This window comes from Morone saxatilis, unplaced genomic scaffold (assembly GCF_004916995.1).
Source record: "Morone saxatilis isolate NCDOM2014 unplaced genomic scaffold, NCSU_SB_2.0 Contig18, whole genome shotgun sequence".
NCBI classification, from domain to species: Eukaryota; Metazoa; Chordata; class Actinopteri; family Moronidae; genus Morone; species Morone saxatilis.
In genome coordinates this window covers 19,002,759-19,013,579 of record NW_023339740.1, presented here as the reverse complement: position 1 = coordinate 19,013,579, position 10,821 = coordinate 19,002,759, and the positions used below count along the sequence as shown (strand labels likewise).

At 42.6% G+C, this 10,821-nt stretch overlaps 2 protein-coding genes across 4 annotated transcripts in view; both read left to right on the top strand.

Moving 5' to 3' along the window:
* Window positions 1–203: 203 nt before the first annotated feature.
* Window positions 204–3,109, top strand: sp7 (Sp7 transcription factor). The gene has a single exon (XM_035661909.1). It carries the CDS (start codon window positions 399–401, stop codon window positions 1,710–1,712), a length of 1,314 nt encoding a protein of 437 aa, XP_035517802.1. The 5' UTR covers window positions 204–398; the 3' UTR covers window positions 1,713–3,109.
* Window positions 3,110–9,468: 6,359 nt separating this feature from the next.
* The window catches only part of tarbp2 (TAR (HIV) RNA binding protein 2), a 7,002-nt gene continuing 5,649 nt past the window's right edge, over window positions 9,469–10,821 (top strand). The window contains exon 1 of one of the 3 annotated variants that reach the window (XM_035661915.1): window positions 9,469–9,572. Coding sequence is in view for 2 of the 3 variants with exons in the window: in XM_035661912.1 (XP_035517805.1) it covers window positions 10,284–10,336 (53 nt within the window). In the remaining variant the exon portion in view is untranslated. Of the gene's footprint in view, window positions 9,573–10,111; window positions 10,337–10,821 lie in introns of those variants that run through there. The other 2 variants (XM_035661912.1, XM_035661914.1) reach the window with 2 other exon arrangements.

Sequence of the window (10,821 nt, the reverse complement as noted above, 5' to 3'; positions counted from 1 at the left end):
AACAGAGTCAATGTTACAGCACTCATGATTACACAATGTCAGTCTCTGCATGCTTGCCTGCGAAGACAAAACTTTACAGCAAACACGAATGCAAAATTAAGAATAGCTTGTAGATAGCGGTTTAAGTGAAACAAAAGAGCAAAAGGGAATTCCTTCTTTGCTGAGCAGTGCAGAACCTTCACAAGCATAAACATTCACTGCTAGAAATTACCCTGACCACTTTGAAAACGGAGAGAGCAGAAAAAGCCAGCGGTGGCAGTCAGACATAAGTTTTTTATTAGAGTTGACACTGACAGAAGCAGCAGCAGCAAGCAGCCATTTCCTGCAGACAGACAGTCTCATTTTCTCCCCTGTCTCCTCCCCAGGAAGACGCACGCTATGGCTCCAGTCCTCTGGCTATGTTAACTGCTACCTGTAACAAGTTCGGCAGCACAAGCCCCGTCAGGGATTCAGCTACACCCGGAAAGACCGGCAGCACTACTCCAGTAAAGAAGCCCTACAACATGACCTCTGACCTTCAGACAGCTAAGAACGGGCGGACCGCAGACGGCAGTGGCCTGGCGGACTCCTACACTGGCTCCTTCACCACAGCTGGAGGAGGAGGCGGCGGGCTGCTTACCCCCACTGGAAGCCCCCCTCCTTCAGCCGGAGGCTACACTACAGAATATAACCCTTTCTCCCACTCCTTCCAGACCTCTGTCTCCCAGGATCCGTCTCTTTTAGTGTCCAAGGCCCACGCTACGGCTGACTGCCTCACCAGTGTCTATACCTCGCTGGATATGACACACCCCTATGGCTCCTGGTATAAAGCTGGTATCCACCCTGGCATTACTGCTGCTCCAGCTACTGCGACGTCCTTCTGGTGGGATGTCCACCCCAACTCCAACTGGCTGTCAGCAACCCAGCCCCAGACGGACGGAGGTCTCCAGGCCTCCCTGCAGCCTGTAGCACCCCAGGCCTCCCTTAGCCCACAGCTGCCCAGTTACAGCACCGACTTTACGCCACTTAACCCAGCTCCTTATTCTTCTGTGGGGCTGGGGTCCTCCTCACACCTCCTCCAGCCCTCCCAACACATGCTGCCCCAGGACATGTACAAGCCAAAGCCTGTGCCAAGTGCAGGGCTGATTGAAAGTCCCATGGGCCTAAAGCCTGGTAGGGGCTCAGGGGGCTACAGTGGAGGGGGTGCGCCCACCAGGTCCTCATGTGACTGCCCCAACTGCCAGGAACTGGAGAGGCTGGGGGCCTCGGCTGCATCCCTGAGAAAGAAGCCGGTCCACAGCTGCCACATCCCAGGCTGTGGGAAGGTCTATGGCAAGGCCTCCCACCTCAAAGCCCACCTGCGCTGGCACACTGGCGAGCGGCCCTTTGTTTGCAACTGGCTGTTCTGCGGGAAGCGTTTCACCCGCTCGGACGAACTGGAGAGGCACGTGCGCACCCACACGCGTGAGAAGAAGTTCACCTGTCTACTGTGCAACAAGCGTTTCACACGCAGCGACCACCTCTCAAAGCACCAGAAGACCCATGCGGACTCTGCAATGCAGGGGAAAGCTGTAGCTGTGGAGGGAGAAACAGATCCTAGGAGCGAAGAGAACACAGAGCTCAACACCAGCGCTGTACCCACCAATCCTGTCGCTGACCAAATCACCAATGGAGATGAGAAGACTGGCACACCTAATGGAGTGGAGAGCAGCAGTGGACTGTTGGAGATCTGACTTCATTAAGTCTTCTATCCAGTGGGTTTGTTGTAATGGTGAAAATATCACCTTTTAAATAAAAAAAGACAGTATTTTGTTTCAAGACATACAAAGGATGTCGGACCATGTTTGAAAAGACTTGATAATGATAAATGACTGAACATGTTGCAGGTAGCAATCACTTCATTTTCTCTGGACCACACACACACACACACACAAGCCTGCAAACATACACCAGTGCACAAATGTATGCAGACATACACAAATACACACACAAGTATGAGCAACTAAGTTAGGATGTACATGGACACACATACGCACATGTGAAAATACACGTGTACAGAAATGAGCAGTATACATGCTTGCGCACGCACATAGAGAAGTTTGCCTACACGCACACACACACACACACACACATACAAGTAAACACACTCATGCACACATTCAGCCTTACACATTTTCTGCCTTTCAAATGAGACAAACCACTGGGGAAATTTAATCTGCAAAAGCAGAAGGAAAAGAGCTCTGAAGCCGCAAAAGGAAAGTAGTTTTAGAAGGAGACTTATGGTTAGGATGGTGGAGTTGATGGAGCATTGCATGCCTAGAGAAAAATCTGATTTACAGCTGTACTTTGATACTTATTCATTATTCTTGAAACAATCAATGGACAGTCTTACTTACTGCTTCTTGATGCCAAAGACATGTTGATGTAAAGGGTTTTTCATTTCACTTTTGTTTGCTGTTTGCTTCTTACTATGTCTAATTTAATTTCATATTTACATAAATAATCTAATTTATGTCTTAAATTATACACAAGGAATATTATCTTGCACACTGCAGGAAATATAATGCCTGACATAACGCAAGATGGTTGAAACTGGCCAAAAAGAAAATAAAATGCATTAAATTAAGATTTTTTTTATTTATTAGCTATTACGTGGAGTTTTGGGGTTTATGTTTTTAAAGATTTATTTATAGATCTTGAATTTAGATGTGTGCCTAAACTATTTCTATATAATCTTTTAATTGTGAAATCTTCCACACCTGGCAAAGTTATGATTAATAAGGGCTTCTCCTTGTTTGTACATACTATATATTTACAACAATATATAGATATTGTTAGGTGTGTTATTTTTCTACTTTTTTTATGTATTTTCTATATTTTGTGTAACTTTCCACGATGAGAAAGATCTCTATGATGCATCAGTTAAAAGAAACATAAACATAAGAGCTGAATTTATTGCTCATGGTAGAACTGAACTACCACTGTGTGCTGATCTGTTGTGAAATGAGTGTATAAGATACTGTAAATAGCGATAAAGCATTAAAACCACGTAAAGGCAAACATGTTGTAAAAGTTGTGGAGTGGAATCATGACAATTTTGGTGCTTTTAAGAGTAAAGAAATTTCAAAAGCATTTTCTTCACTGGTGTTATTCGTATGCAAAAGGTGCTTTAAGATGCAAAAAAAAAATGAAAAGCAGTTGTTTCTTCAGCATGAAGCTCACTCCTCCGCACTTCATCACTCACTGTCGTTCTCTTCATATCTTACTATATTTCCACCTAACCATGGCCAACCAAATACTTTCATTATCTTTTGCAGCACAAACAAAGCAGTCCACTGAAGTGAAGTCTTAACTCCACACAATGACCCCCTTTCAGAGAGCCACTGTAGTTACACTCAAGACAATTACTCCACTCTCCAGCTTGAGAGGGGTAATTACCGAGAGCGATGCTCCAGCAGAGTCAGTAGAGAGGAGAATAGAGGATTAGGACAGGGGAGCTGTGGTTGTATTGTTTATTGAGGGAGGCGGTCAAACAAAGGAGGCCAATTAAAGCAGGATGCAGGATGAAAAACGTGATGTGGAGATTCGTACGCAGAGGAGAAGCTCGGCTGACCATCGAGCATATTTTACAGTCCGTCGAAAGGCTCTGTGCTGTAGAGGACTTTGTCCTAAGGTTGTGCAAGAGTTGAAGTCATGACAAGTGGCACTTGTGTGTCGTTCTGTCATTCATCATTCAGGCTATATTGCAGACTAATAAAAATACTTGAGGTGGGAGGACACTGCATTAAAAGAGAGATAGCCTCAGGGAAGACTAAATTAAGCCTACAACAGATGTGTTGAGTGCCAGACAAAGACTTATTTAAAGAGTGAATCTATATAACATGTTAATAAACATAGTGGTTAACAGGTGAAATAGATTTTAAAGATGTTAAACAATTTCAGACATATGTTAAAATCCTTATCCCCAGTATGATTGTAAAGTACATAATTCCACCAGTCTGAAAAAGGAAAACAAACACTTTTTTCTAAATAAAAGTAAGTAGTTTCATCACAGAGGTGAAGACCTGTACAGCTGGAACCCCCCTGAAGCTACTGACTCTCCTGTTGTAACATTTACACTTCCCAGGCTGCATGGTTCCAATTTAGGGCTTCTAATGAGCTGTAGTTGAGGTCAATTTATATAAAACGTCCCAGGGCCGACTCTGTCATCAGGGACCGACATGTTTATGGTGGTCTGAAGTGGGCGCACGGTCGAGTCCACAACATAAAAGGCAAACAGGGGGAATGGGGAATGGGTAGGGTGTGTCAGGCCAGCGGGTGAGGGTGGGGGGTTAGGAAGATGGTCAGTGGCTTTTAAAACCTCTGCTGCTACTGGTATTTTCTGCCTTTTTAAAATACACTCCCTCAGTGGTGGTGGCATACTGTAGCCTTAACTTTATTTTTACTTCTTTTATTTAGAAAGCCAGGAAACATTAAGTGTTGCTTCAAATAAGGTCATAAAAAGAAAAATATACATGGAGTGACACATAGGGGCAAAAGAAGAAGCTGGACAATCTGTTCCATATGGTTTGCCCACACGTGCCCCTGTACTCCTTTTACAGAATCAAATCACTGCATTACATAGAGTTGTTAGGACTAAAAAGGTTATTCCAGAGGATCCCAGACACACCTGTTAAAGCCATCACACAGCCCATTTCCGACCAAACTAACACGAAGAAGCAATTTAAAAACATTCACTCAGGCAGTGTTTAGTTTAGCCATAAGACTTGATGAGTTACATAAACGTTTGCTTAATGAATTACAGCAGGGAGTTTCAGCGGTTTGAAATGAAAGAACAACTCATCGTGATGTGTTGAACAAAATGCTAATGAATCTCCTTTTCCTGCTATTATCTGGACCTAATAGAATAGTCAGGTAAAACAATGGACTGTGCTCTGACATAGCCACAGGCATGGGTGAACTACTTAAACCATTCCAATGCGTGCAGGGCAGGGGGGGTTTGTGGGAGGCATAAAGAAGGGACAAAAGCACAGGTGTCTGCAGGTGTGACTGGGTCTCTGTGGCAGAGTGGGGGGAGAAAGGGAAAAGAATGTCAGCACACCCAGAGGCTCAGCAGTCAGGCCATAAGTAAAAACAAGATAAGGCTTTTTGGCAAAGGGGAAAGGTAAACTGACCTGCGTGAACCATAACATGACCTTAAGAACAGAAGAGGTCAGGCTACATAAAACAGGGGTTGAAGAGGAGAACACAACAGATAAAAGAGGGCAAGAGGTAAAAAGGTCATCCTATCTTGCAGATGTACTGTATGTCTATTTTGCTTCTCATTTTAAGCCCTCATTAACATTTGTCAGGAATGGAAGCAGCATGTTAAAAAACGGCACAACAGATGTGTCTCGGTGATTAAGTGCTTTTCTTTGTTCATGCCGTAAATTCAGTACACACTGTAGTAACATGAGTTCAGATGATGCAACAATCACATATCTTGCAGCACTACTTCCTTTCTCTCCTCTCTGAATCATTATCACATTGGTGGTGTAGGTTCGACCACCATCTCACTTTTGACAAAGCCAGCAGCCGTCCATGTGCCTTGCATCATCACTCTTGGAGTGCTTTTCATATTTTCAACTCTAACCGTACAAAGTCACAGTCTTTTCTAGCCCAGAACTGTCTTTAAAGTTTAAAGGGAGTCCTCCCTTGCTGCCCAATGCACCAAATGCGGCACTAAATGAGGCCATTTTGTTTATAGGAACTGTGGGAGGGTTGTGGGTGACTCTGTGCCCCTTTAAAAAGATAATATGCTTCCCATTTAATGGCCTCCGGATGACAAATTGCTTCCAGGGGAAAATTAAGTTACGAAAATTGCATGTGTGACACGTAAAGACATATCCACTCTACTTAGGATGTTTGACATCCATAATTCAATTATACGCAGCAGTAGGTGCAGTTAGGAGTTTTTTGAATAACCACATTTGCCCATAAGGCATGAATAAAGTACATTCTTTTGCTCTTTATCAGTGATCACAAGTATTTCTCATCACGTAACATTAATGTACATTTACTTGATGAATTATTCATTTTACTTCCAGATTTCAGATTTAAGTTTACTTGAGGGGACCTTTAGTGAGAGCACATACACTAAAGCTGGCATAGTTTACTTCATTTTGGCCACCATGCAAAGTTTTTTTTCACTGACAAGAGGAATAGCTCTATATCGTTTTTGGACATGGTTGGAAAAGCACCAATTATAACCTAATACCCTTACAAATATCTAGAGCGCCCATAAACTGTTCTTTCCTTTTGAAAATGCTTACTATCTTCATGGTATGGTATTCTGACTAACATACAGCCCAAACCATTCTTGTTTGCTTTTTTTTTTTTTTAAGTTTCAAGCCACTAAATGCTTCCTTGGAACATTTTAAGTGAAGGGATTTGAGAGAGACAGTGCAGAAAAGGGGTTGTGGATATATAAAAACACAAAATCCTCAGGAGAAAAGGTAGAGAAAACACAATCAGGGAGACCTGCCACTAAAAGTACAGCGGTAAGTGAGAAATGAGAAGGCGGCCAAATAGCAAATGAATCTGGATTTGGATCAACTGAATGAGGAAACTGAAGAAGGAAAAAGAGTCAGGGAGGAAGGAGGGAGAAGAGAGAGAGAGACAGTAAGACAGACAGACAGAGAGAGAGAGTCAAAATGCAGAAAGAGAGCTGAGTGATTTGGGTTGGAAGCGGGGAACAGGGAGCCAGGGTTGGCAGGGTTTTGGTGGAGGAGTGTGGTGGTTCAGAAGTCCTCCAGCGCGAGGCGCCAGTGTGTCCGGCGGGGGCCCTGACCATGAGCTGCCTCACCCCCCGAGAGCCACGGCCACAAACCCCCTCTCCCCCTTCACCACCAGCACCGCCACCCATCCAACCCAAAACCCACTGGCAGGCAGCGCTTCACTGAAGCTGCTGCTGCTGCTGCATGTTTATTTAATATTCTGAAGAAATTGAAATATCTTTGTGGGTTAACACACATACATACACAATTACATATCACTCACCCGCACACACATACATACTCGCACACATACGTTCACACACATTACCACCACAATATATAAATAAATAAAGTAGAGTAATAACGTTCTCTTGATCTGTGGCCAAGAATAGAGTTGGAGAAAATCTTTTTCAAATAGTGTTTTCAGAAGCGTAGAGGGAGGAGCGTGAATGTCTGACACTGCATGTTGCCTGAGCAGGCGGCATGTCTCAGACTGACTCCCACAGAGGAGAGAGAGCATTACCAAAGTGGTTGACAAACAAGAAATAGTTCCCATGAGACAGGAGCAGAGTAACTGAAAATGTTTTTTTTAATATATTATATTTAAATTTGCTGCTAGATTTAAAATGTTGGTTTCCACCATACAGGGATTCATTTCACATGTTAAGCATATGAGCAACTCTGAGTGTGTGGTCTGTGAATGAGAACATGTATATGAGGCGTTTGTGAAGTGTTAAATGAACAAAAGTGCATGCCAGCCTTTTCCCGTGTGTGTGTGTATTCATGCATGAGTGCACACACACACACATATCCACAATGAGTCTCTGATCATTACAAAGCAATTCCTTCAGACAGAAATCCCTTAAACAGCCTTGGTTTTTGGGCTTCATGCTATCCCCCTTCTGTCTCCTCTCTCCTCAATAGCCACCAACCACTGCTGCTGCCAAAAATAACACAGGAGCGCCACTCGAACCCGCGCCTCACCACAGCACAGCTTGGCCGCAAGAGAGGGATCAAAACACACACAAAAAAGGAAACACATCATATTGTGGAAGGAGGGTAAAAGAGCATTCATACAGCTCCATGCTTGAAGATATCTACTGATGATTTTGGCAACCAAAGAACCACACACACTAATGCGCCAGGCCAAGACAGGGAAAAGGAAAGTGTGTGGATGTGTGTGTCTATGTGTGCATACATTTTGGATGTACTGTAAATTCTAAGACGGCATTCATTTCTGATCTCATTCAGTCACTGATTTAACCACAAGCTCAATAAAAACACTTATATTATCACGTGATAGGTCAATAAATTAGGGCTTTCAGCTGACAAATTAAGGCTCTGTGAACAAAGCGAATTAACGCTGAAAGTATGAATAATGAGTAGGAGGGGTATACTCTGGTCACAGATAAATCATGGTGCTTTGATTGTAGGTTTGGGAGTTCAAATGGGAGACAACTTTACTCATTGTCATGGCCGGTTCACTTTGTGTTGCACTTGGCAAAATGTGCTTATCCACACTGACACACTGATGCCAGTGAATGAAGCCATCAGAGTGCAACCTCTATTTCAACGGTGGCCAGCAGGGGTTTACGAGCAAACCATCACGAGATTAATTGTCCAGCCACAGAAATAAAGGAAATGATGGAAAGGTGGAAAATGTACTGAAATATTTTATGGAAGTGCTGCTACATTAGTTGGGCAGGAGGTACTGAACGTGTGGGTCCGAAGGATTTTAAGGGTCTGCATGACTTCTCCGGGTATTCACCAAGGCAAAGGGATCCAAGCTAAGCAAAGAAACTTCACCAAAATTAGAGTTGTCCTTCTGCGGTCTTATTCTATAATTAATTGCATTACCATCACTTTTTGCTTGCCTAGATTATAAATAATTATTTTTATTTTATTCAAGCTTTATTTAGCCAGAAAAGAGTTCTCATTTTGAATGGTGCCTTGGATACAGAACATACATATAATAAACACAAAACAGATATAATAAAAAAAAATTATAAAAGAAATATGGTAAGAATAAAAACAACAAACATCAAATGTCATAAAAATGCATAGTGCTAAAAAGTACAACTCCTCACATAACATATAACAAAGGGTAAAGGCTGCATAGGCCTATTGTCAATTCAACAGATTCTTAGTTGTTTATTTATATTTCAGTGTTGCATTTTGATTTGTAGGAAATTCACTGTTGATTATATATATTTCATTTTTGTACTTTTAATTGTTTTTATTTAATTGTAGTATAGGAATATCTTATAATTATAATAATAATTTTGATGTGATTTTTTCACGTAAAGCTACATGTACCTTTGTTTTGAAAGGTGCTGTATCCATAAAGTTTGTTGTTATTATTTATTTTTTTGCTTGTTTGTCTATATATTGTTAAGTCCTGTTTATTTATGCTGTGTTTGTACATTGGGGGCAAAAATTCCTTGTATGTGTGCACATAGCTGACCAATAAAGTGATTCTGATTTATTATAGAGGGGTTTATCTTTTTCTGAGTGCATGCCACAGACAGTCTGGGTCCAAACACTTTAGTCACTCTTAACAAACTAGTAAAATCTTATGTGCTTCTGTGTTGGTCTTGAGTTGAGCTGACAGGTGCCAGACAACCCAAAGTACTAACAAAGCCCCGACAGAGAGGCTTGTCGGATGGGCAGATCAGTGACTAGCTGTCGCCCTCTTGTGGTTGATTGCAGTCGTAACAAAGTACTGCCCCCTGGGAGGCAGAATGCATTATAAGTGGTCAGGCAAAACAAAGGCTCTCTCGGTAAATACTTGCTCACATGCAGAACCAAACGCGGTAGAAACAACTAACATTTACTCAGGTACAGTTGGCACTGGCACTTACTTGAGTACCGTACTTACATTTTCTGGTACTTTTTCCATCCACTGCAGTTGTCTCACAGCTGCAGTGTGAAGACTTCAGCTAACAGCTAGCTGCAAAAAAAATAACGTCACACTCATAAAGTACGCACGTTTTTATTTTTGTTTTTTGCTTTAAATGCAGCATTAACCTTTTTAGACATTTTCCTTTTGGTACTGTGTTACGTTAAATAAGTTTATTTTACTGTTCTAAGGGTCAGTCCATGCTTTATGCTCAATGTTAAAAGGACAGCTTGTACTCTTTGGTTGACTCTTTCCACATTGTGAGAGTGGTAAACGTTTTCTCCCCATGTTTAACGTAAGTAACTAATTCACCTGTTTCTCTACAACCGTCCATGAGGTCGCTGTCTGTGTGCTACAACCGCGTCGGGGTCTTCCGCTGCGCAAAACGAACGAACCCAAAGCGTCCGCGGACCAATCAGAAGTCGAGTTTCTCGGGGATCCGTCCCACGTCATATCTGTGCTGCGCTTTCTGTCGGAGCTAAACTCCGGACAGGGGGGAGCGGGTGGGCTTCGTTCGTGTACTGTTCACATGTTGTCGCTTCATTATCTGTCCGGGGGGGGTGAACACCGTCAAATGAAAGCAAGTGTCCGCTTTGGTGGGGGGGATTAAGCATCCGAAACCGATCGGCTCTGTCTGCGTGAAATAGGGAATGAACGACGAGACAGCATCGGACAGCTGGAAGAGAAACTCCGGGTGCTCCAGGTGAAGAGGCTATGTTAGCATAGCACAGTGGGAGGGAGGGGGTTCTGACCATTTAGACCCTTTTATTGTTAAAAAATAAAACATCTGCAACAATAAACCTAGTGGCTCTGACTAACACATCGACATTTTGTCAGCTAGCTTCAAAATAAAGTGCCAGAAGTGAGACTGGAAGAGAGATACAGGTACCGACATTAGTTTAGTGTTGTTAACTTCCACCTAGGCATGTGTGGAGCATGTTTGGTTATTAAGCTATTAGCACAGTAATAAGAATAAATGTATATGGAAGTTCATAATAGTCTGTTAATAGTGTACACAGTTCCCTGTAGATGTACATGCACAACCCAGTAATTTGTTCTGGTTTTAGTTTAAGTGTTTTTGTTATTTTGCCTGCCCTCATTGATATAAATGGAGGTGGACAAAATAATAGGGTCAATACTGTCGTTATAGCACAATACTATTCAGCAGCACCACAAGCAGAAGCCTCC